Source organism: Eurytemora carolleeae, unplaced genomic scaffold (genome assembly GCF_000591075.1).
Source record: "Eurytemora carolleeae unplaced genomic scaffold, Eaff_2.0 scaffold98, whole genome shotgun sequence".
Taxonomy (NCBI): domain Eukaryota; kingdom Metazoa; phylum Arthropoda; class Copepoda; order Calanoida; family Temoridae; genus Eurytemora; species Eurytemora carolleeae.
Genome location: NW_019396078.1, coordinates 347,324 through 367,977, shown reverse-complemented (window position 1 = coordinate 367,977; position 20,654 = coordinate 347,324). Strand labels below are relative to the sequence as shown.

The window sequence follows — 20,654 nt, the reverse complement described above, 5'->3', positions numbered from 1 at the left end:
GAACGTTAAAAATAAGGGTGGGTACCATTGTGAATGGGGTCTGTCACTTAATATATTAATTGAAAGTACGTCTAGAGTCCCTTTGAAGGAACACTAGCTTAATAGGTTTATTAATCTACTAGTCTAATATACTACACACAATTAGATTAATGATTTAGAGAAGATTTAATGAATTTAGTTGATAGAAAGGATTAAGTTGAATGAATTTATTGGAATTGATTAAGTTGATTGAATTGATTAAGTTGATTGAATTGATTAAGGTGATTTAATTGATTAAGGTGATTGAAATGATTAAGTTGATTGAATTGATTCAGTTTATTGAATTGATTCAGTTGATTAATTGTTTAAAAACAATGGCAAAAATTACCTGTTCCCCAGTTCCTCCACTTGTTACCATTGTGCTGGTTACTTTATTCAACATATCTAGATAGATAGGTAAATAGATAAATAGATTGGTAGGCAGATAGATAGATAGATAGGTAAATAGCTAAATAGATTGGTAGGCAGATAGATAGATAGAAAGATAGGTAAATAAAAAAGTAGGCAGATAGATAGATAGATAGGTAAATAGATAGGTAGGAAGATAGATAGGATAGATAGGTAAATAAATAGGTAAGCAGATAGATAGATAGATAGGATAGATAGATAAATGGATAGGTAGGCAGATAGATAGATAGATAGATAGGATAAATAGATAGGTAGGCAGATAGATAGATAGATAGGTAAATAGATAGGTAGGAAGATAGATAGGATAGATAGATAGATAGATAGATAGGATAGATAGATAAATAGATAGGTAGGCAGATAGATAGATAGATAGGTAAATAGATAGGATAAATAGATAGGTAGGCAGATAGATAGATAGATATGTAAATAGATAGGTAGGAAGATAGATAGGAAAGATAGGTAAATAAATAGGTAGGCAGATAGATAGGTAGGAAGATAGATAGGATAGATAAATAGATAGGTAAATAGATAGGTAGGCAGATAGATAGATAGATAGATAAATAGATAGGTAGGCAGATAGATAGGATAGAAAGGTAAATAGATAGGTAGGCAGATATATAGGATAGATAGGTAAATAGATAGGTAGGCAGATAGATAGACAGATAGGTAAATAGATAGGTAGGCAGATAGATAGGATAGATAGGTAAATAGATAGGTAGGCAGATAGATAGATAGATAAATATATAAAGTAACAACCAATCATGAACATCAGAAGTCAGAACTTTTATATTGTAAATCTTGGGATCAAGTATTAATTAATCTACAGATTAATATAATCTGCAGATTAATGTAATCTGCAGATTAATATAATCTGCAGATCAATATAATCTGCAGATTAATATAATCTGTAGATTAATATAATCTGCAGATTAATCTACAGATTAATATAATCCCGTAATGGTTTACCCGGGAGGGATAAAGTATTGATCCTCAGATATAAAGAACCGACTAAGGTGTGTTATGCATGAGCTCCTTGTGTTTACATTTTAACACAACAATTTATTTCTTCCGAGGAACACAAATTGATGTTTTAATGGGATTTGTCAAGTTTAATTCAGATTTTTAAAGAGGTTTCCATGAGAGTACTTGTGACTAAACAAATTTAGATTTTGAGAGAGCTGAAGGAATTAATCGTATTCAGAGAAGGATTAAATTTAAAAATTAAAAGTTCAAAATATTGTAATTGTCAAATTTTTGATTTAACTAATTTTTCATTTTTTTGTTAATATATTATAAGGTTTGGAAAAAATATTTAAGATTATAACGGAACATTTGTGCGTGGAAGGGTACGTACATTACAACTTCATATGAACAGGACTTAAAAATAAATAAAAAAATATTTAATATAAAAGTACTTATTGCATAATATACTTTACTTTAATTTGTTATTTTTGTCATATAAAGGACTTTGCCCAATAACAACTTGAAATGGTTTAACTTGGACCGGAGGACAGGGGGGATGCAGGACCTACGCACCCCATGAAGGATTTAAGAATAGCTCCTCAATGTAGCACGTAAGGGAAAGAAAACCTAGTGCAAAACAGGAAAAATATCTATCTTAAAAAAAATTTTGTTTATAAATCTAGATGTTTTTGTTTCGAAATAAATCCAGCACACCCCTCACTTAAATCCTGTATCCGCCCCTGCCGGAGGAGGTCAGAATACATTACATTAACTTTAGAATTCAGATTGAAACCATTAAATAGTTGAGATTAAATTATAAATCCGTAAAAATGTTGCAAAGACTAATGGTTTTTCAATTGACTATAGAGGATACCCAGACCCAAGTTCTGATGCCGAAATTAAAGAATTTAAGCCGCGTCTCAAATTTGAGTTGCGGCTTCAACATGGTTTGATCCACCTGAAATTGAAATCAGGATTTCGAGATTTGATCCGGCGCTCAATTAGAACCGGTTTTTGACGGTTCAGTGAAGCAGTTTAAATTCTTTAAATTCGGACTCTGATTTGAGTATACAGAGGAAAGTACAATGCAACTCTGTGACAATGAACATCAGTTTACACCTGATTATGAAGTACATTATATTTTACCTGTCTGTTTACTCCACATTTAACACCTGATTATGAAGTACATTATATTTTACCTGTCTGTTTACTCCACATTTAACACCTGATTATGAAGTACATTTTATTTTACCTGTCTGTTTACTCCACATTCCTGATAGTTCTTCCAGCTTTTTAGACCATTCAATACAGGCCTTGTTCACGGCATCCCATCTATAGATACAGATGTAAAACAATCAACTCCAATCAGGTGAAAGCAAAAAAAGAGTATTGAAAGTAACGTAGAGCCTCGCAGATAGCTGACCACTGCAGGTGTGAGCCACCAGGTAAATGACAAGCTGAAGGCGTACTGCTATACAACCTACTGCACCCTGTCCAATTTGAATATTTTGTTTGCCAGTGTCTTTGATTTCATTCAGTAAGGTAAAGGCAATTGAGAATATGAAAAAATGATGATTCTTAAAGTTGATACATTTTTTAAACAGATCCATTCTCAATAACACTATCTCTGTAAATTATAAATTTATGCATATGAGCACGTCTGTCGTCTTATACTGCAAAAGATATTGAACAAAACATGTGCGCATATGGTTCCATCAATTTACATGCAAGGAACAACGTTTATTAAGTCAAAGACTCTTTTATATAACACTTAAAGCTCAAACATTCAGCCGTTCAGAAGAAACCATGGTCAAGACAGGCCTTGTAATTACTACATCCCATCCAAAAATGAGTGCTTTTTCAGTTCAGTCGTTCATCGTTTATTAACGACCCATTTCGTTCGTTTTTTTCAATAGTTTAAAAAATAATTGATTTTAAAATTATCGTTCATTTTCTATCTATTTCCCTAGTTTTCTCAATGAACAATCATTCATTTATTAGTTTAGTAAAAATACTTTTCTTGTTTAAAGAGTATTTTCGAAATAATCATTTGTTCAATAAAAAACTATAGTTTTTTAAAAAATTTCGGAGAACTTGTTTGTTCAGCAAAAAGCTAACAAAATTGTTTGTGAACAAACAAGACCGTTCGAAGATTTTAATTCGTTCGTTTTTATTTTTTTTTTTCATTTATTTTAAAAAAGATATATTTTTTCATTTCTCTGAACGATCCATTTAATTCGTTCAACGTTCGTTTTATTCTTCGTTTACAAAAGCAATGCCAATCTCTAATCCCATCTATACATTAAATACAGAGAACTTAATTGCCACACTATTCTATATGTATACAGAGACACTTGATTAATTTATATACCTGGCCATCATTTCATATATGTACCTGGCCATCATATCAACCATCTCCTTGTCTTCATCAGCGTGAAGGGTCATCTTAGCAGAGCTTAGCTTTCCGTTCTGGAGAACCTTTTCTACCTTGTCACACATAATCTTCCACTCCTGCACAATATAGCATCTAGTTTAAAATAATACAAAATAGTTTGTTTTAGCAGTTTGCTTTAAGCAAACATCGACAAATGTTTATTCTGAACTGGCTAAACCTAAAAATCACAATGACAACAGATAATCTAATCTGTTATAACATTTTAACAATCTTCATAGATTGAAAAGAATTTGGGATGCATAAATGTTGTTGCACTTGCTAGTAATATAAACAAATTGAATAATGAGACGTATAAATTTATACTGAAACATCCTGAGGTTAAAAATTTACAAATTTCACAGTAATGTTCAGAATTACAATTCCTTAGATTAATACTTTTTGGCTTATAGAAAAATAGTCCTTATTAGTTTAATGGAAATAAGGATAGAAATTAATAGAAGACAGAGCCTTATTTACATATTTGATATTTAGTTGCAACAAAACAAGTAATTACTAATTGTGCTGGCCTTATTTATGAAGTATTTTAACCGCTTTTTGTTTGCATATTTTGTAAAATTGTTTATTCTAAACATTTGTTTTTGCAAAATTTAGAAAAATATATGTAAAAAAAACGAACCAAGAAAGAAGCAAAAACGAACCATGAAAGAAGCAAAAAACGAACCAAGAAAGAAGCAAAAAACGAACCATGAAAGAAGCAAAAAACGAACCAAGAAAGAAGCAGAAAACGAACCAAGAAAGAAGCAAAAACGAACCAAAACATTTAACTACTCCTCAGGTTCAAATGTAATGTGAACAGTTCTACTCTCATTCACTTTTTAAACTTTCCAATCATTGTGAAATAATTTTCTAGATACTTTGAAATTTTGTTTAACAAAATTAAATTTTATTTTAAGTTGATTCACCTTGCAATCGTTGACAAGAGCGGTAGACTCCTCCAGATTGTTCGGTGAAGCATATCCCTTCTTAGCCTTCTCCTCAGCACTCTAATTAATTGGAAAATTATAAATTTTCTAGAAAAATTCAGAAAAGATTATTTTCTTAAGCATTTCATTCTAAGCAACAGAACAAGTTTCAGAGGTGAGAGGAGGCTATGCATAGATTCAGACCACTCCCCCTCCTCACCCTGATAGTCTTAAACTAATCTGCAGTTCATAAACTCATCTTTATACTTGATTAAGAAACTGATCTCAATCTAGGGTTTCTAATTTCCTCCAAATAAATTTTTATTCCACGAAAGGCCTTTCCTGAAGAATGAAAAGCAATGAATAACTTTTGAAAATTAAGTGCATTCCTGAAAATTAACCGAAGAATAAATGTACCCCCTAGATGTTACACAGAGCTGGGTGTGACATGCTTAAAATGTTCACGGGACTTTTTCGACATGTCACGCCTGACTACAGGGTAGATTTATTTGAAAATCTATTAGAAAAGGTTCTGCTCCCCTTTTTTTCAAAAGTTGTTAATTGTATATTTTCTTATAAATAGCTTTAGGAAGTTCTGTACACCTTAGTTGCTGCTAATTTACATATGAATTTCTAATTTGATTATAAGATTTGTATAAAAAGATAGATAGATAGATATATCTTTCCTCCTTTGCAATTCTATTGGTCCAGAGTACGCACTAAGCAAAAGAGTGAACTCTGATTGGATCAGACGCTAATGGACGTTTTAAACTACTGGTTGTAAGATCCTTATGCAACCAAAATTATTTTGAAGAAATTGAAAACCCTATTGTTACCTGAATTTAGTCCATAAACTGATCTTTACCTGAATCCAGCCCATAAACTGATCTTTACCTGAATCCAGCCCATAAACTGGTCCTTACATGAATCCAGCCCATAAACTGATCTATACCTGAATCCAGCCCATAAACTGGTCCTTACATGAATCCAGCCCAAAACTGATCTTTACCTAAATCCAGCACATAAACTGATCTTTACCTGAATCCAGCCCATAAACTGGTCCTTACATGAATCCAGCCCATAAACTGATCTATATCTGAATCCAGCCCATAAACTGGTCCTTATATGAATCCAGCCCATAAGCTGATCTTTACCTAAATCCAGCCCATAAACTGATCTTTATCTGAATCCAGCCCATAAACTGGTCCTTACCTGAATCCAGCCCATAAGCTGATCTTTACCTAAATCCAGCACATAAACTGATCTTTACCTGAATCCAGCCCATAAACTGGTCCTTACATGAATCCAGCCCATAAACTGATCTATACCTGAATCCAGCCCATAAACTGGTCCTTACATGAATCCAGCCCATAAACTGATCTTTACCTGAATCCAGCCAATAAACTGATCTTTACCTGAATCCAGCCCATAAACTGGTTCTTAGAGTTAGCAAATTCCGCCATGAAAACAATGTCATTTCCATACTACAACAATAAATAATAACATTTAAATTCTATATTAATTTTCATTTTTATTTTACCTTTGCTGCTTCTCCATCTGCTTCCTGTTTAAAAATGATCTCAAATATTGAATAAAGAATGGATAAATGGAGGGAAAGGCCTGAAGGGATTTCTTGTTAACAAATCATGCTAGACTTTGAAACTAAAACATAAGTATGGCTCTTCTTTTTAGGGCTGGGCGTCGTCCCTGGGAAACGAACATTCTTTCACGGGAACAAACGGAAAGAACGATTTTAAAAGATTCGGAACACACACAGCCCTTCGTATTTATTTAAAAATCTTTTATAGAAAAAAAGTTGTGCTGCAAGGGATACAAATCAATATTAACAAGCTAAACAAATTTGAGATAAATTTTTCCTTCTCCAAGCTGTCTAATTTTTCTCCAATTATTGTCATTCTGTTAACAAACTCCTTAGCCTAAATTTAATAACTATATAAAACACAATTATTAAGGTTTTTTCAGTTTATATTTTGTCCCGAGCATAAAATACAAAGAACCATCTTGATACAACGTGGTTTTTTTTGATTTAACAATTTCAATTGTTCTACAATTGACTTTGAGAAAAGTTGGAAACCAATTAAACCTTTTAGCATGGTGCTTTGATATACAAAAAGTCAACAATGATTACTTAAAGCAATGCATTAACAAGATTAAGCATGATCTAAGCATGACTGACAATTATTACAAAGGTAGGATAAAAAGATTTTGTAATTTCTTTAATCCACAATTTGACCTGGCCCCCCTTTCCTTCCAAATTAAACGTGATGATTTGAATTGATGATTAGGAATACATTTCTACCTCTGGAGTATTCTCTTTACCCACAGGTTCTAGTTCCTCGGACCACAGTTTCTGTTTTGCTTCGTGGATTTCTTTCTGAGCTCTGATATCATCTGCCAGATCCATTGCAGACACCAGCCTTGGACACAAAGTATACAGAGTTTAAAAACTTTTCCATCTGAAAGGAGCTGTAAGGCGTAATGAAAAATTACCTTTCATTTAAAGAGGGACCTTCCCAATTCACAACAGTGCCCATTTAACCTTTGACTGATCAAGACAGATGTTGGTTGTAATTATTGAAAAATTTGTTTGCAACCTATTTTATAGAAGTGTCATGCAGAATATAGATAGCGTTCACTCCAATTTTAGGGCTTTTTAACAGATAAAAACACTGAGTTCTCTGTCCCCGAGGATCTATAAAAGGTTTAAAGGGTACTGTTCTGAATCGCTTACTGTCCCTTTAGAGCTGTACCTTTGGCACTGAGACAGTTCCTTCCTACTTGGTTCAATTTTAGACGTAAGGTACATTTTAAGGGCAATTGGTCGCCGGAATCGAATCTGATCAATTTGATCAAGGCAAAACCTTTCTCTTCAAAGGCTCGAAATCAAGTGAAAATCTTATAAGTTACCTGTCAGTGGATTTCATCTTCTCTGGAGGTTTTATAAGAGCATCAAGATCTGCTCTATCTTTAGCTACTAGGTTTTCTGTAATATAAGGAAAAAAATATCATCAAGATCATATTTAGCAGCTAGGTTTTCTGTAATATAAGGAAAATAAAAGCATCAAGATCATATTTAACAACTAGGTTGCAAAGATGTAGAGATTAGAAAATTAGAGGAAGTGTAGTAAAGACTCAATTCCCATCAGACCTTTTGAATGTAAGTTTAAAAGACTGCCAATCTTCTATTTCACCTTTAAATTGTAACTTTATCTGAGAGAATCTTCTCTTTAAATTGTAGTTTTATCTGAGAGAATCTTCTCTTTAAATTGTACAACTTTATCTGAGAGAATCTTCTCTTTAAATTATAACTTTATCTGAGAGAATCTTCTCTTTAAATTGTAGTTTTATCTGAGAGAATCTTCTCTTTAAATTGTAGTTTTATCTGAGAGAATCTTCTCTTTAAATTGTAACTTTTATCTGAGAGAATCTTCTCTTTAAATTGTAGTTTTATCTGAGAGAATCTTCTCTTTAAATTGTAGTTTTATCTGAGAGAATCTTCTCTTTAAATTGTAACTTCATCTGAGAGAATCTTCTCTTTAAATTGTAACTTTATCTGAAAGAATCTTCTCTTTAAATTGTAGTTTTATCTGAGAGAATCTTCTCTTTAAATTGTAACTTTATCTGAGAGAATCTTCTCTTTAAATTGTAGTTTTATCTGAGAGAATCTTCTCTTTAAATTGTAGTTTTATCTGAGAGAATATTCTCTTTAAATTGTAGTTTTATCTGAGAGAATCTTCTCTTTAAATTGTAGTTTTATCTGAGAGAATCTTCTCTTTAAATTGTAGTTTTATCTGAGAGAATCTTCTCTTTAAATTGTAATTTTATCTGAGAGAATCTTCTCTTTGTACAATATAAAACAATAACAAAAAAGTTCGCGAATTTAATAATATTTTTTTGCACATTTTCAAAATTTAACAAAAATTAAAAACTTTAGGACATTTTTGTAATTTTCATAAACCTTCCCTGGGGGTCCTGTGAGGTGCCTTAAAAATGATGGGCATGGTAGGTTTAGCCGAATAAACGTTTATTTGATACAAACGGACTGACAGACAGACAAGCAAATTATGTATAAACTTACCAAGATCTGTGGCTGTTTTGTCAAATTCAATAATGCTCTAAACAAATATATTTGAATTAAATAAATTATGCTGTAAAGCGTTATGTAGTTTTAGTTATTAGTTAAATAAAACCTTCATGTCAAATAGCACATTTTTTCCTTTAAAATTATTTTCAGTTTTTTATTATTATTTCACAATGTTGCCCCAATACCGGAAGACCATTTCATGATCCCAAATGACTCTTTATGACCCCAAATGACTACTTTATGATCCCAAATGACTGCTTTATCACCCTAAATGACTACTTTATGATCCCAAATGACTGCTTTATGATCTCAGCTGACTACTTTACGATACAAACTGTTTACTTTATGATGAAAAATTACTCCTGTATGATCCCAAATGACAACCGATTGATCCCAACTACTTTTTGATCTCAAATGACTACTTTTGGATCCCAACTTACAACTCGACGATTCCAGTTTAGTACTTTATTATCCAAAAAAACTGTTTACTTTATTATCACGAAAAAATTTTTATAATCCGAACTGACTACTTTATGATCCCAAATGACTACCTAATGATCCAAACTATCTACTTATTGATATTGATCCAAACTGATTAATTGATGATGGAAAATGATTAATTTATGATCCTATGATAATTACATCTAATTCTACTATCTTATCAAGACTGACTATTCCATGATCAAGATTTTTGACTAATATAAGTGCGTCGGCCAAACCAAATCGGATTTTGGTTCCTATTCTAATCATTTTCTCTCAAAAATACTTTTCCATTCTTATGTTTTTACCTTATTGAAGTTGTCCAGCCATGCTAGTTTTGCATCCAACTCTTTTCTAACCTGGAAAAATATATGTATTTAAATACATTATATTTAAAGGGACTGATAGCGTTGTTTCAAGTACACCTCAATGCAAAGAGGGCTCGATTTAAACCTTTGCTTGATTATAGAGTATAGAAAGCTCGAAATTTAAATCTCTTGAAACCCGCTTAAATTCCTGTAAACGTGGTGTACGCTATGTACAGTGTTAACTCAACACAGCTATATACATGTACTAGTGTCCCTTTACAATTCCGAACATTTTACATAAAAAGCGGTTTCGTTTATTATTGAGAATAACCTTGCTTAGTCAAAAATTTTAAGGGTACCGTTGTGAATCGGGCATTGCAGCCATCTTTGCATATAGAGTTACTTTTATTACGCTTACAGTCCCTTTAATTCGTTGATTACCCCATATATCTTATTTCTCCGTAACTGAAAACGACTTCTGATCAGATATCTAGACATTTAGTCAAATTATTCATTCATTTTTTTGCATTATAAAGATAATGTTTAGTCTGCAATGCCGTTATTTCTCTCAATATGTTTAATTTATAATATTCGAGAAAGATAAACTTCATTTCATCAATGTTGGGTTTGGATGCAGGGTGAAAATTTTTGGGGCGGGTCTTTCCTCCCTCCCCCCCCCCCCTCCATTATTGCTCAAATTGCGAGGGAAAAATTAATGCAAATTACGAGCAAAAACTGCACTAAAGAAAACGTGTGCGTTGGGCAAGGATCTACAAGAAACTTTTATTGGAATATAATAATTTAATAAAACTTCTAAATCTGGGTGGTAACTATTAGTAGAGATTTACACGTAGTAAAAAAGTTTTTTTGTTCCTAATTTTGTTGCAGCTGCAACTCTAGGGTTGCGCCTAAAATTATTAAAATATAACTAAATTAAACCTCTTTGTACATTTTTGTTGCAGTTGCGTGGACTAGAGCATAGCAAAAAAAATTCGCGCAAAAATGCAGAATTCCGTGCAAAGGTGTAGGGAATATGCAAGTATATATGCGCAAAAAGTTTGCTTCTGCTGGAAAACCTACACTATGATAGATATAAGAAGGAATACCTCACATGCTGTCTTTAGATCTGTTACTTCTTGAGTCAGCTGAGCCTTCACTCCATCATCGGCTAGAATCTAAAATTAATAAATTATTAAATGATTTAAGCAATACCATTACAATATGTTTGTATGTTGTGTGAATAAATCTTTATAATATATAACATAAGATGGAATACTTTTAATCAAAAACAAGTCAGAACAATGCAATTTTTTCTTAACAAAACTTTGAGGTTAACATTTAAGATTTTGATGCATTCGCTATAGCAATCCATGCTGTGTACATCGTATATAGAAAAGGTATTGGATTAATCCATAGCTCTGCAAAAGATGGATCAAAGCTTGATACCGAGATTAACGATAAAAACGTTTTAACATGCCACAAATGCTATCTTAAAAACTCTTAAAAATAATGATATAATTGGATTGATTTTTTCCCCAGGGAATCTTCAATGTTAAATAAAACACTATTAGCACACATTTTCTTTTGTGAATTTCCAGAAGAAAGAATAATTGAAAAAGCTACGTCAGCCAAATTTTTGGAGTTTCCGCATTTTGCACGGAATTTTGCTCAAATTGCAAGCAAATACGCAAATTGCGCGAATATATTGAAATTCCATTATAAAAATTGCACAATGTCAAAATCATGCAGCAAAAACTATCATTCATAGTAAAGAAATCTCTCAGAGAATTAGTAAATAGTTAGGCGTGCCATTTTCGTTTGTGTTTACTGTGGAATACCGTGCAAAAGTTTGCAGAATTTGCACGCACGGAAAAGATTAACAAATTACATTTTCTTCTCCAAGATTTTCTACTTCTTGTTAATAAGAATACAGGCTTATCAACAAAGCATGAGACTGTAAAGACGACTAAAAAATGTTCAAATTTGATGATTCCAAGTTAAAATTAAGGCGCTTGTCTTAAATGTGTTCTTTAAATGGGTTATTTAATAATTTGGCAAAGAAAGAAAAAAGTTTACAGTTGCAGGTTATCATGAATATATTAAGGAAACAGACACTATCAATTCCGAGATTTCAGAAACTTTTTGTTTTACCTGAAGAACAGCATTGGCCTCTTCAACTCCAGCCAGGGTTCGATCAATCTCAGCTTTAATGGCAGCAGCTTTATTCATGCGGTCTGCGTGGTCAGACTTAGCCTTATCCATGTCGTACAACTGAAATGAAGATAATATCATCATTATTGTTTAGTCTCCTCCCAAAAACTGCAGTACACTTACATTGTTTGTAAACTGAGCTAACACTTTATGAATGAAATGGTTCTAATCTAGAAACTATATATTTAAATCTATATGTGATTAATCTCCTAAACTCTTATTTACTATATGAGAATTTTGCCATATTTACAGAATGCAGATATTCAAAAGAATTAACTTAATCCCTCAGAGCAGGAAAAGCAATAATACAACTTAATTTTATGGGATTACAGTAGATTAATAGCAATATAGAAAGAACACTAGATGTTGTCTTTTCAAGATTTAGGGTCAGAATTCAATTTTGCCTCTGCCATGGGCTTCTGCACTCAGGGTTATTGTTGACGAAAACCCTTAAATCTTGAAAAAAAACGATATCTAGTGTTCTATCTGTATTGTGATGGGATTAACTTTTATAGATTTGGACCTGGGGTTATACGTACTTTTATTAAATATGCAAAATAAATCATTATTAATTTAGAATTGTTCCTGCTAAAACCTTACTTATCATGATTAGCCAAAAAAACTACAAACTTTAACAATTAAATATTCATATTTTCATATAAATGCAAGCCTGCAGGTCTTGCTATTTTGTTTTTGCATACAGATTTTATTTTCAAGATAACAAGCAAAAATGCATACTTATGCATTCTGTGCTACATTCACATCCATAAGCATCAAAACATAAAACTTATTTGCATTATATTTACTTTTGCTTGCAAAAACTTGTTATGTTCAGCAAGTTTTTCACACTTTATGCACTTCAGGCTGTTAAGTCCTATTTTTACCTCTCAACCTTTGCAATTTAGCCTGATTTTCAACTCTCAACTTCTGCAATTTAGCCTGATTTTTACCTTCTTGACGTCAGCAATCTGCTTCTGAGCTGTCAGCACATGAGTGTTTAGCAGCGCACACTTATCAGCAAAAGCATTCCATGCTCCAGAATTTCCCTAGATAGATAGATTGTAATCAGAATTTCCCTAGATAGATAGATTGTTATCAGAATTTCCCTAGATAGATAGATTGTTATCAGAATTTCCTTAGATAGATAGATTGTTATCAGAATTTCCCTAGGTAGATAGATTGTTATCAGAATTTCCCTAGATAGATAGATTTTTATCAGAATTTCCTTAGATAGATAAATTGTTATCATATTTTCCCTAGATAGATAATTTTTAACTTTAATAATTTATTTTTGGATAAGGGTTGTGGGCACAAGCTCACGCATACAAATAAAAACGAAATATCAATAAATCTATTTCCAGTTTGTTATCAAAGTCTTTCTATTATTTTGTTCTGCTCAAGATTAATTAAAAGTCATACACCCCAACGTTTTGTGTTGCGCCATTGTTTTAAAAACTTGACTATGGGTAACCCTGTAAACCATAGTGAACACTTGTTTTGCGCGGGCTGATCTTGCTTCCTTTTTTTCCTTAGCTATTTGGTTTGGTTAATAATACCCTAGATAGATAATAATAAAGTGTTTTCCTCATATATAGCTTATGTAACTTTAGCTACAAATATAAATACTACATTTAACTCGAGAAATAAACAAAAAGAAAAATAGATAAATAGATAGATAGATAGATAGATAGATAGATAGATAGATAGATAGATAGATAGATAGATAGATAGATAAATAGATAGATAGATAGATAGATAGATAGATAGATAGATAGATAGATAGATAGATAGATAGATAGATAGATAGATAGATAGTTAGATAGATTTTTTTTATCGTAAAAGTGACAATGTTTTTCTTCTCTCCTTAAAGTAGCATTTTGAAAATAGTTTTTACATCAAACTCTCCAATAGTCCCATTAAAGTGCTAGCAAAAATTACAGCATTGATCTGCTATCCCTGTATTTAAATTAAAATACCAGATTACAGCATTGATCTGCTATCCCTGTATTTAAATTAAAATACCAGATTAAAGCATTGATATGCTAGTGCTATCCCTGTATTTAAATTGAAATACCAATCTATATTTATTTACATTTTTCTCTGATTTATTCTATGGGCTGTTGTCTGTTAGCAACAAGAAAATCAAGAACTATTTTTACTTTATAAGTTGCCAATCCTTTGAGAACAATCAATTACAAAAAAAATTGTTTTTCTTTTGTGAAGCAAAAAATGGCTTAAAATTCTTAATCAGGAATATTTATTTTCATTCCTTTCCTAAGCAATTCAATCTTTTACGATTTGATTCAGTCAACTCAATCAACCACGAATTTTTAAACCAAGCTTAGAATATTCTCGTTGTTCTGCCGAGTTTCTCAAAATGTGAGTCCAATCGGTCATGGAGTAACCTGAGCATTAGTCATACATTAAGACAAACAGAGATTAATACTTTTATCTACAAAGATGTGCTGTTAAGAAAAAGAAGAACTTTTACAAAGATGTGCTGTTAAGAAAAAGAAGAACTTTTACAAAGATGTTGTTTCGCTACTTAGCGATTTCCCTAAAGACCTAATATATGTACCGTGTGGTATTTCTCAGGATTGGATCGTAAGACTCCCTTCTCTCAACGCTCTTCATAATAAAAAGGAAGATAGTAAGGTTCCGAACGTTTATTTCTCTGAGCCTTCAATCTAAACAAGTTTAATAAACCCACAGAAAAAGCTTTGAGTGAAAATCATACAAATATAACAAATAATCCACTCAGGCATTAAAAAACTGTGGCTAGGAACCAATAAACGAATACATAATCATCAATCATACTAGAATCAACCAATAAACATAGATATATATAAAATAATTACCACGGTGATCCCAGAATTCTGAACACGGAAAATACTTGCAAAACGAATAAACATATACTGAATATAAATATAACTATAACTCCGCTAGAAATCTTGCGTCTGCGCAGTCGGACTGTAAACAGTTCCTAAACCAGTTTCTTCACAATACATTCCGTACAGATTTTCCGGAGAACCTTAGAAATACGTAGGGGCGACAAACAGACTTTCTTCACGCAGCATGGCTCGCGTAACAGATGTGCTGTTAAGAAAAAGAAGAACTATTGCAAGTATTTTTCAACTTTTATCACTTCATTAAGCAGATTTGTCGTCCAGGGTTGACATCATAAATCTTCTTGTTTATCTTAAAGAAATGTGTAAATTTCAGGCTGAATTTGCATTGGGGAATGGGGTTATAGGATCTGTAGATGCGATTTAAAGTGCACTTCAATTTAGAAAAAAGGGCATGTCTGATTCATATCAGTACCATTTATGGAGGACCCACAGTTTAAAAAAAACAAACATAATTAATATCTCATGCATTCTTGACTAGACAAAGCTTTAAAAGGTAGCATTGTGAACTGGACATTGAACTGTGTTAAATGAAGGGCCAACCAAGTCTAATGACACTTAAAAAGAAGAGTGGCATTCACAACGATACCTAGCTTGGATGAGTCATCCTAGTTTTTCTATTCAAAAATTAAAAATGATGTTGCACATAATAAAACAATTTTTAGATGGAAACCAAATGATTTATTGTTACCTAAATAAAGGTTTCAAAGACATTGTAATCTTTAAATGGTGATACAATTTAAATAAGTACACAGCCCCTTTAAGCAGACCTTGTTAAATATATTATTAAATTTTTTGTTCAACTTCAAATATTGTGTAAAATAAAATGCAATTTAATTCAGAACAAGCATTGAGAAATGGGGTCAGGCATGGCTTTCTAATCTTTAATAACAATGTAAACTTTTTAGAAAATCAGAATTTCATTCTTAAATTTGTTATGCTATGTACACTCAAATTTAATGTTTTGATGAAAATAATGCAAAACAAGAAAATGTAAAATGTGTTTTGATTACGTTGTTTTTAATGTTTATATAATGCATTAAAAGTATAAGAAATGCATGGGAGATCTTTTAAAAACTCACGAAACCTCCAATTCCACTGCTTTTTCGGGTTTTATAAATATGTGAAAGGGATAATATGTTTAATTATGTTGTTGTCTATGTTTTTATGATGCATATTTTGAAGTTTATGCATACTTGGCACTTTGCTTAAACTATTTAAACAGGCTTTCTTTTCTCACCCAGCTAACCCAGCTCACATATCCAGTATCTTGTTTCAGATAAATCTATTATTTTACAGACAATAAAATTCAAAGCGTTTTAAGCTTCACGCAGAGATTAGGTATAGAGAGAATATTAAGAGAGTTGTCCTTGGTTGCAATTTAAAAAATCCCTTTGAGCATGAAAACAAGTTAAAAGATAACGTCTGATTGATTGATTGATTTTACCATCTTTTAACCAATATTACCAACCTATGCTTCCCCTAACATTTGGAAGTTAAGTAAATTTACAATCTTGGAAAAATTAAGTAAAATAACCCCAACTCTGCTAAAATTCGCGAATTTTTATCTAAAATCACGATGACAATGTTTTGTAAGCAAAATAAGTTTTATGGAACCCTTGGTAAAGTAAAATGATCTTACCTTCCCTGTACATTCGCTGTAAATTATTGAAATTGTATGCTGTACATTACTGTACAGTAAAAATAACCTCTGAAAGATTTAATTCTTAAATCAAGTGGGTTCAAAATATGTAGTTAAAGAAAGGAAATATTTAAAAAGAAGTAATTTTATAAAGGACCCAAAATGTGAGAAGTATGATTGCAATTGTGCACAACAAAATGGCGATTTTACTTTAGAAATAAATTGCACTCGATATCTTTTTTTACTCTGTGAAAATTGTAACTCCATAATGTTTATTGAATTTCTTTAAATTCTTTCTGCAATCTGCACCTTTGAAAATTCAAATTCAAAATAAAAATGCTTGTTAAGAAAGATTTTCCAATTTTTACTGATCTAATAATCCAATCAATCGAATCATAAAGAAAACCGGGAAGAGTTTTCAGTTTGCAATAATTAAGGTTGGAACTGGATACCCATATACTTTTAATTTGAAGCGATTAATTACTTAATCCGTTAAAACAGCTGACAGTTTTGCTATATCTCTGATCTGCTGACAGCAATTTTTTCTAATTTTCTAATTCTTAGACCATCCAAAGGATTAACTTAATCCCCAACAATTGTTTTTTGCTCCCTGAAGGCGTTTTAAATCTAAAAGTTCTGTCCTAAATTTTAAAATGTGAAATAAAACTCAAGTTCTAGGATTTCACACCCGGAATTGTATACTGTTGAAAGTAACTGAAAACTTTTCAACCTTATATTTGTGATTGTATTTTCTTTATACATCTTGAACCATTATCTTTTTATCCTTATAGCTATCTATCTATTAATTAATTTAAAATTCCCTTTTAAAAAATGTTCTTTTATTTTTGACTTAAAAAAGGTAAAGTGAACTATGTGGTTTTGTTTTGCTAATTTTTAAATTTTAAAAGCTGAGGAGAATTAACTTTGTACTGCAAAAGAAATTTTATATCCGGCACAAGCTAGCTTCATGTGGACGAAGAACATAAAGTGCTCAGTATAAAACTATTTCTGGTGTAGATTTGAGTTTGGACTAGACACAGCAGAAAGCACTCATGCATACAACTATTTCTGGTTTAGATTTGAATTTGGACTATGACACAGCAGAAAGCACTTAGCATTGAACTATTTCTGGTTTAGATTCGAGTTTGAACTATACACACAGCGGAAAGGTTGTTATTACCTTCAGTGGCGGACATAAGGGGGGTTATTGGGGTTATTTACCCCCCCCCTAGAATCCTGGGGGTAAATACCCCCCCCTAGAATCCTGGGGGTAATTACCATACCACAACAANATAGCAGGGGTTACTCCATTTGCTGCCTCTACAAGTAACAGTTCCAGTTGCCTTGACCCCTTCCCTTCAAAAAAAAATACATTCCCTATTGATTAGTCTGCACTTGTGTAAAGACGACTATTTTCATGATAGTAAAAGTTTTTGCGGCATTTTGGAGATGCTTAAACTTTTAGTTCGGTTACTTCAGTTCCTAAGATGAAATTAACGCAGAAAACATTGTGCAGATACGTCGGAATCAGATATTTCAAATTTTAAGTCAACATATTCTAAATGATGTGGACAATAAAAAAAAACATTTTTATTTTTTACTTATAAATAATGTCATTTCCACATTAGATTTCGTTAAGATCTTAACATACTTCATTGACGACAAGAAAATTTAACAATGAGTAATGACCATATTTTTTTAAGTTTTGCAGAGTAGCTTTTCTAAAGATTTAAAAAAGTAACATCTTTTTCCTCTTAGAGTAAAACTATCATTTTTTATATTACTGCCTTTTTTGTCAATGTTTGTTAAAAAGTTTAGTTAAACTTAAATAAATTCAGTTTTTTACAGATCTTTGTAGTTAATGTAAAATGAATGACTATAATGAAAGATATAAAACAAGGTGAAAGCTGAAAGGTATGTCATGAAGCCTTTATTAGATTGAGTTTGTAAATCCCAGAAATGAGTGGAAAATGCAAATCAACCCCAATTAAAACCAATAATTTGATATACATCATGATATTTTTCTAGGGGGGGGGGGGTAAAAAAATTTCAAGGGGGGGGAAAAAAAATTTGGCGAGCTTCGCGCGCCAAATTAAAAATATTAACCCACCCCTACAGAATCCTTATGTCCGCCCCTGATTACCTTTTTCGAAAACATGAAAAGAATCAAGAAACTTAAAAGCTAAATGCACCTTCAGATCTGCGAGCCTGTTTTTAGCCTCATCAGTCGTCTTCTTCCAGAGATCTTTCATTTCAGTCAGTTTCTTAGCAAGGAACTCAGGAGCCTTTGCTTCACCTGGAGATTTGGGAAAATTGGTTATTTTTTAGTGCAGATTTTACGGACATTTTACCAAGGGTATTTTCCCAAGTGACAACTTCTCCCCCCCCCTTGCCATTTTATTTTCTGTAAGTTTCATTTTGTTACATTATGCAAAAGAAATGGGTTTTTGCTACAAACTCTAATTTTTTAAATCCCTATTTCTTTACAACCCGATTTCGAACACTTTTGATATTCAAAACTATATATTCTGGCAAATTATAAAGTCTAAGTTTGAAATATCGTTAGAGTGCAAAGATATAGAGATTACAAAGTTTGAGTATTTGGGAAAAGCTCAGTTCCTTTGGCTCTGACCGCAGAAAACATGATTGGATTGGTACTTTTCCATTTTATTCTAAAGTTGATGTGATGAGTACAAAATCACAATGAAAAAATTCTAATCAACAAATTTGACAACCTAAGTTCCACAAGAAAAACCTGTTAAAAGGACTGTAGACGTAATTTAAAATAACTTTCCATTGATGGAAGGACATTCACAATAGTACCCTGTAAACTTTCATCTCAGTAATACAAATTATGGGACTTCTATAGAAGTGATGTATGCGAACACGTTTTAAGATATAAATACAAGGTTACCCACAAAGGATGAGACTTTAATGCCGACCTAAAACTCTTTTCTAAATAACGATTTAATGATTTGATTTGGCGTTATAGCATAAAAATATTATTTTAATGGTCTTCTAAAAGATTTGACAAAGAAAAAAATAAGTTAACAGCTGAGAGGAAGCTGGAATGTAAGTTTACAGCTGAGGAGAAGCTGGAATGTAAGTTTACAGCTGAGGGGAAGCTGGAATGTAAGTTTACAGCTGAGGGGAAGCTGGAATGTAAGTTTACAGCTGAGGGGAAGCTGGAGTGTAAGTTTACAGCTCTGAAGGGGAGCTGGAATGTAAGTTTACAGCTCTGAAGGGGAGCTGGAGTGTAAGACAAAAGATCGAATATTTTCCTTCTGTGAAGTCTCATCCTTTGTGGGTCACCATGTATTTGTAATGGGTACCGGTGTGAATCGACATTAATTTGGGGATCACGTAAATTACATTTACAGTCCTTTTCATAGATACTTAAAAAACTTTACATGACATCGTCTTCTATTGAATGCGAGTTATTTCTTAAATCTGCTGTGCGGCATTCTGTCGACACGTGGATTTAACGGTTCTGTCAATATTTCAGCTGTGACTTCCGATCACAATTTGACCCCTTATACATAACTTTATAGCATTTTTTCTTAAATAACTTTTTGTTGGTATATACATTTTGTATGAAAAAGTATAAAATAAACAAATCTGTAAGTTTAAAGATTGTTGAAATATAAACGAAAACACGTTTGATTTTAAATAAAAGAAACAGGATGCTTCTATCTGTGGTTAGTTCAGTGTGATGTCTGTTGCTAAAGTTATTAAACTAAAATATGCAAACCTGCCAACTTTTCTCCCTTGGCTATAACGTCTTTGACCTCCTATAAAAATGTATTATATGTAAGGTTAGGTTCAAAAATATGTAGATATACAAATACGTAAGAAAACAGATATAAGATATAAATATACAAATATACAATATAAATATATAAACATATTAATATATATATATTGTATAAAAATGTACAAATATATGAATAATATATATATACAAATCAGATAAATTTAAAAATAAGTAAAAAAATATTTTAAAATGCCGATTTTCTGAAAGGTCAGAATAAGAAAATTCCAGTTGTGCAAATGCCTTGCATACTATTCAAGAAAGAATTTTTTCTTGAATTAATTTTTCTTTTTTACAGATTTGTCTTTCTGTAGTTTTCCATATATCTTTTTTTTAAAAAGAATTTCCTTGTAATTTTAATTTATTCAGAGACCCTAATAAGAGTGTTACTGCTCTAAGTGCGTATCTGAAAAGTTTTTAAAGA

The 20,654-nt window shown here is 31.8% G+C and overlaps 1 protein-coding gene across 2 annotated transcripts in view; it reads right to left on the bottom strand.

Moving 5' to 3' along the window:
- The window catches only part of LOC111715290 (uncharacterized), a 32,162-nt gene that overhangs the window by 2,030 nt on the left and 9,478 nt on the right, over window positions 1–20,654 (bottom strand). For both annotated transcript variants that reach the window (XM_023490601.1, XM_023490608.1), the window contains 16 exons: window positions 20,171–20,210; window positions 18,612–18,715; window positions 12,822–12,917; window positions 11,812–11,931; window positions 10,767–10,835; window positions 9,661–9,711; window positions 8,867–8,903; window positions 7,696–7,771; window positions 7,088–7,205; window positions 6,645–6,704; window positions 6,308–6,331; window positions 6,183–6,251; window positions 4,768–4,848; window positions 3,806–3,921; window positions 2,663–2,742; window positions 368–423 (listed from right to left, as the gene is read on the bottom strand). In XM_023490601.1, coding sequence (XP_023346369.1) covers window positions 368–423; window positions 2,663–2,742; window positions 3,806–3,921; window positions 4,768–4,848; window positions 6,183–6,251; window positions 6,308–6,331; window positions 6,645–6,704; window positions 7,088–7,205; window positions 7,696–7,771; window positions 8,867–8,903; window positions 9,661–9,711; window positions 10,767–10,835; window positions 11,812–11,931; window positions 12,822–12,917; window positions 18,612–18,715; window positions 20,171–20,210 — 1,197 coding nt within the window. The remainder of the gene's footprint in view (window positions 1–367; window positions 424–2,662; window positions 2,743–3,805; window positions 3,922–4,767; window positions 4,849–6,182; window positions 6,252–6,307; window positions 6,332–6,644; window positions 6,705–7,087; window positions 7,206–7,695; window positions 7,772–8,866; window positions 8,904–9,660; window positions 9,712–10,766; window positions 10,836–11,811; window positions 11,932–12,821; window positions 12,918–18,611; window positions 18,716–20,170; window positions 20,211–20,654) is intronic.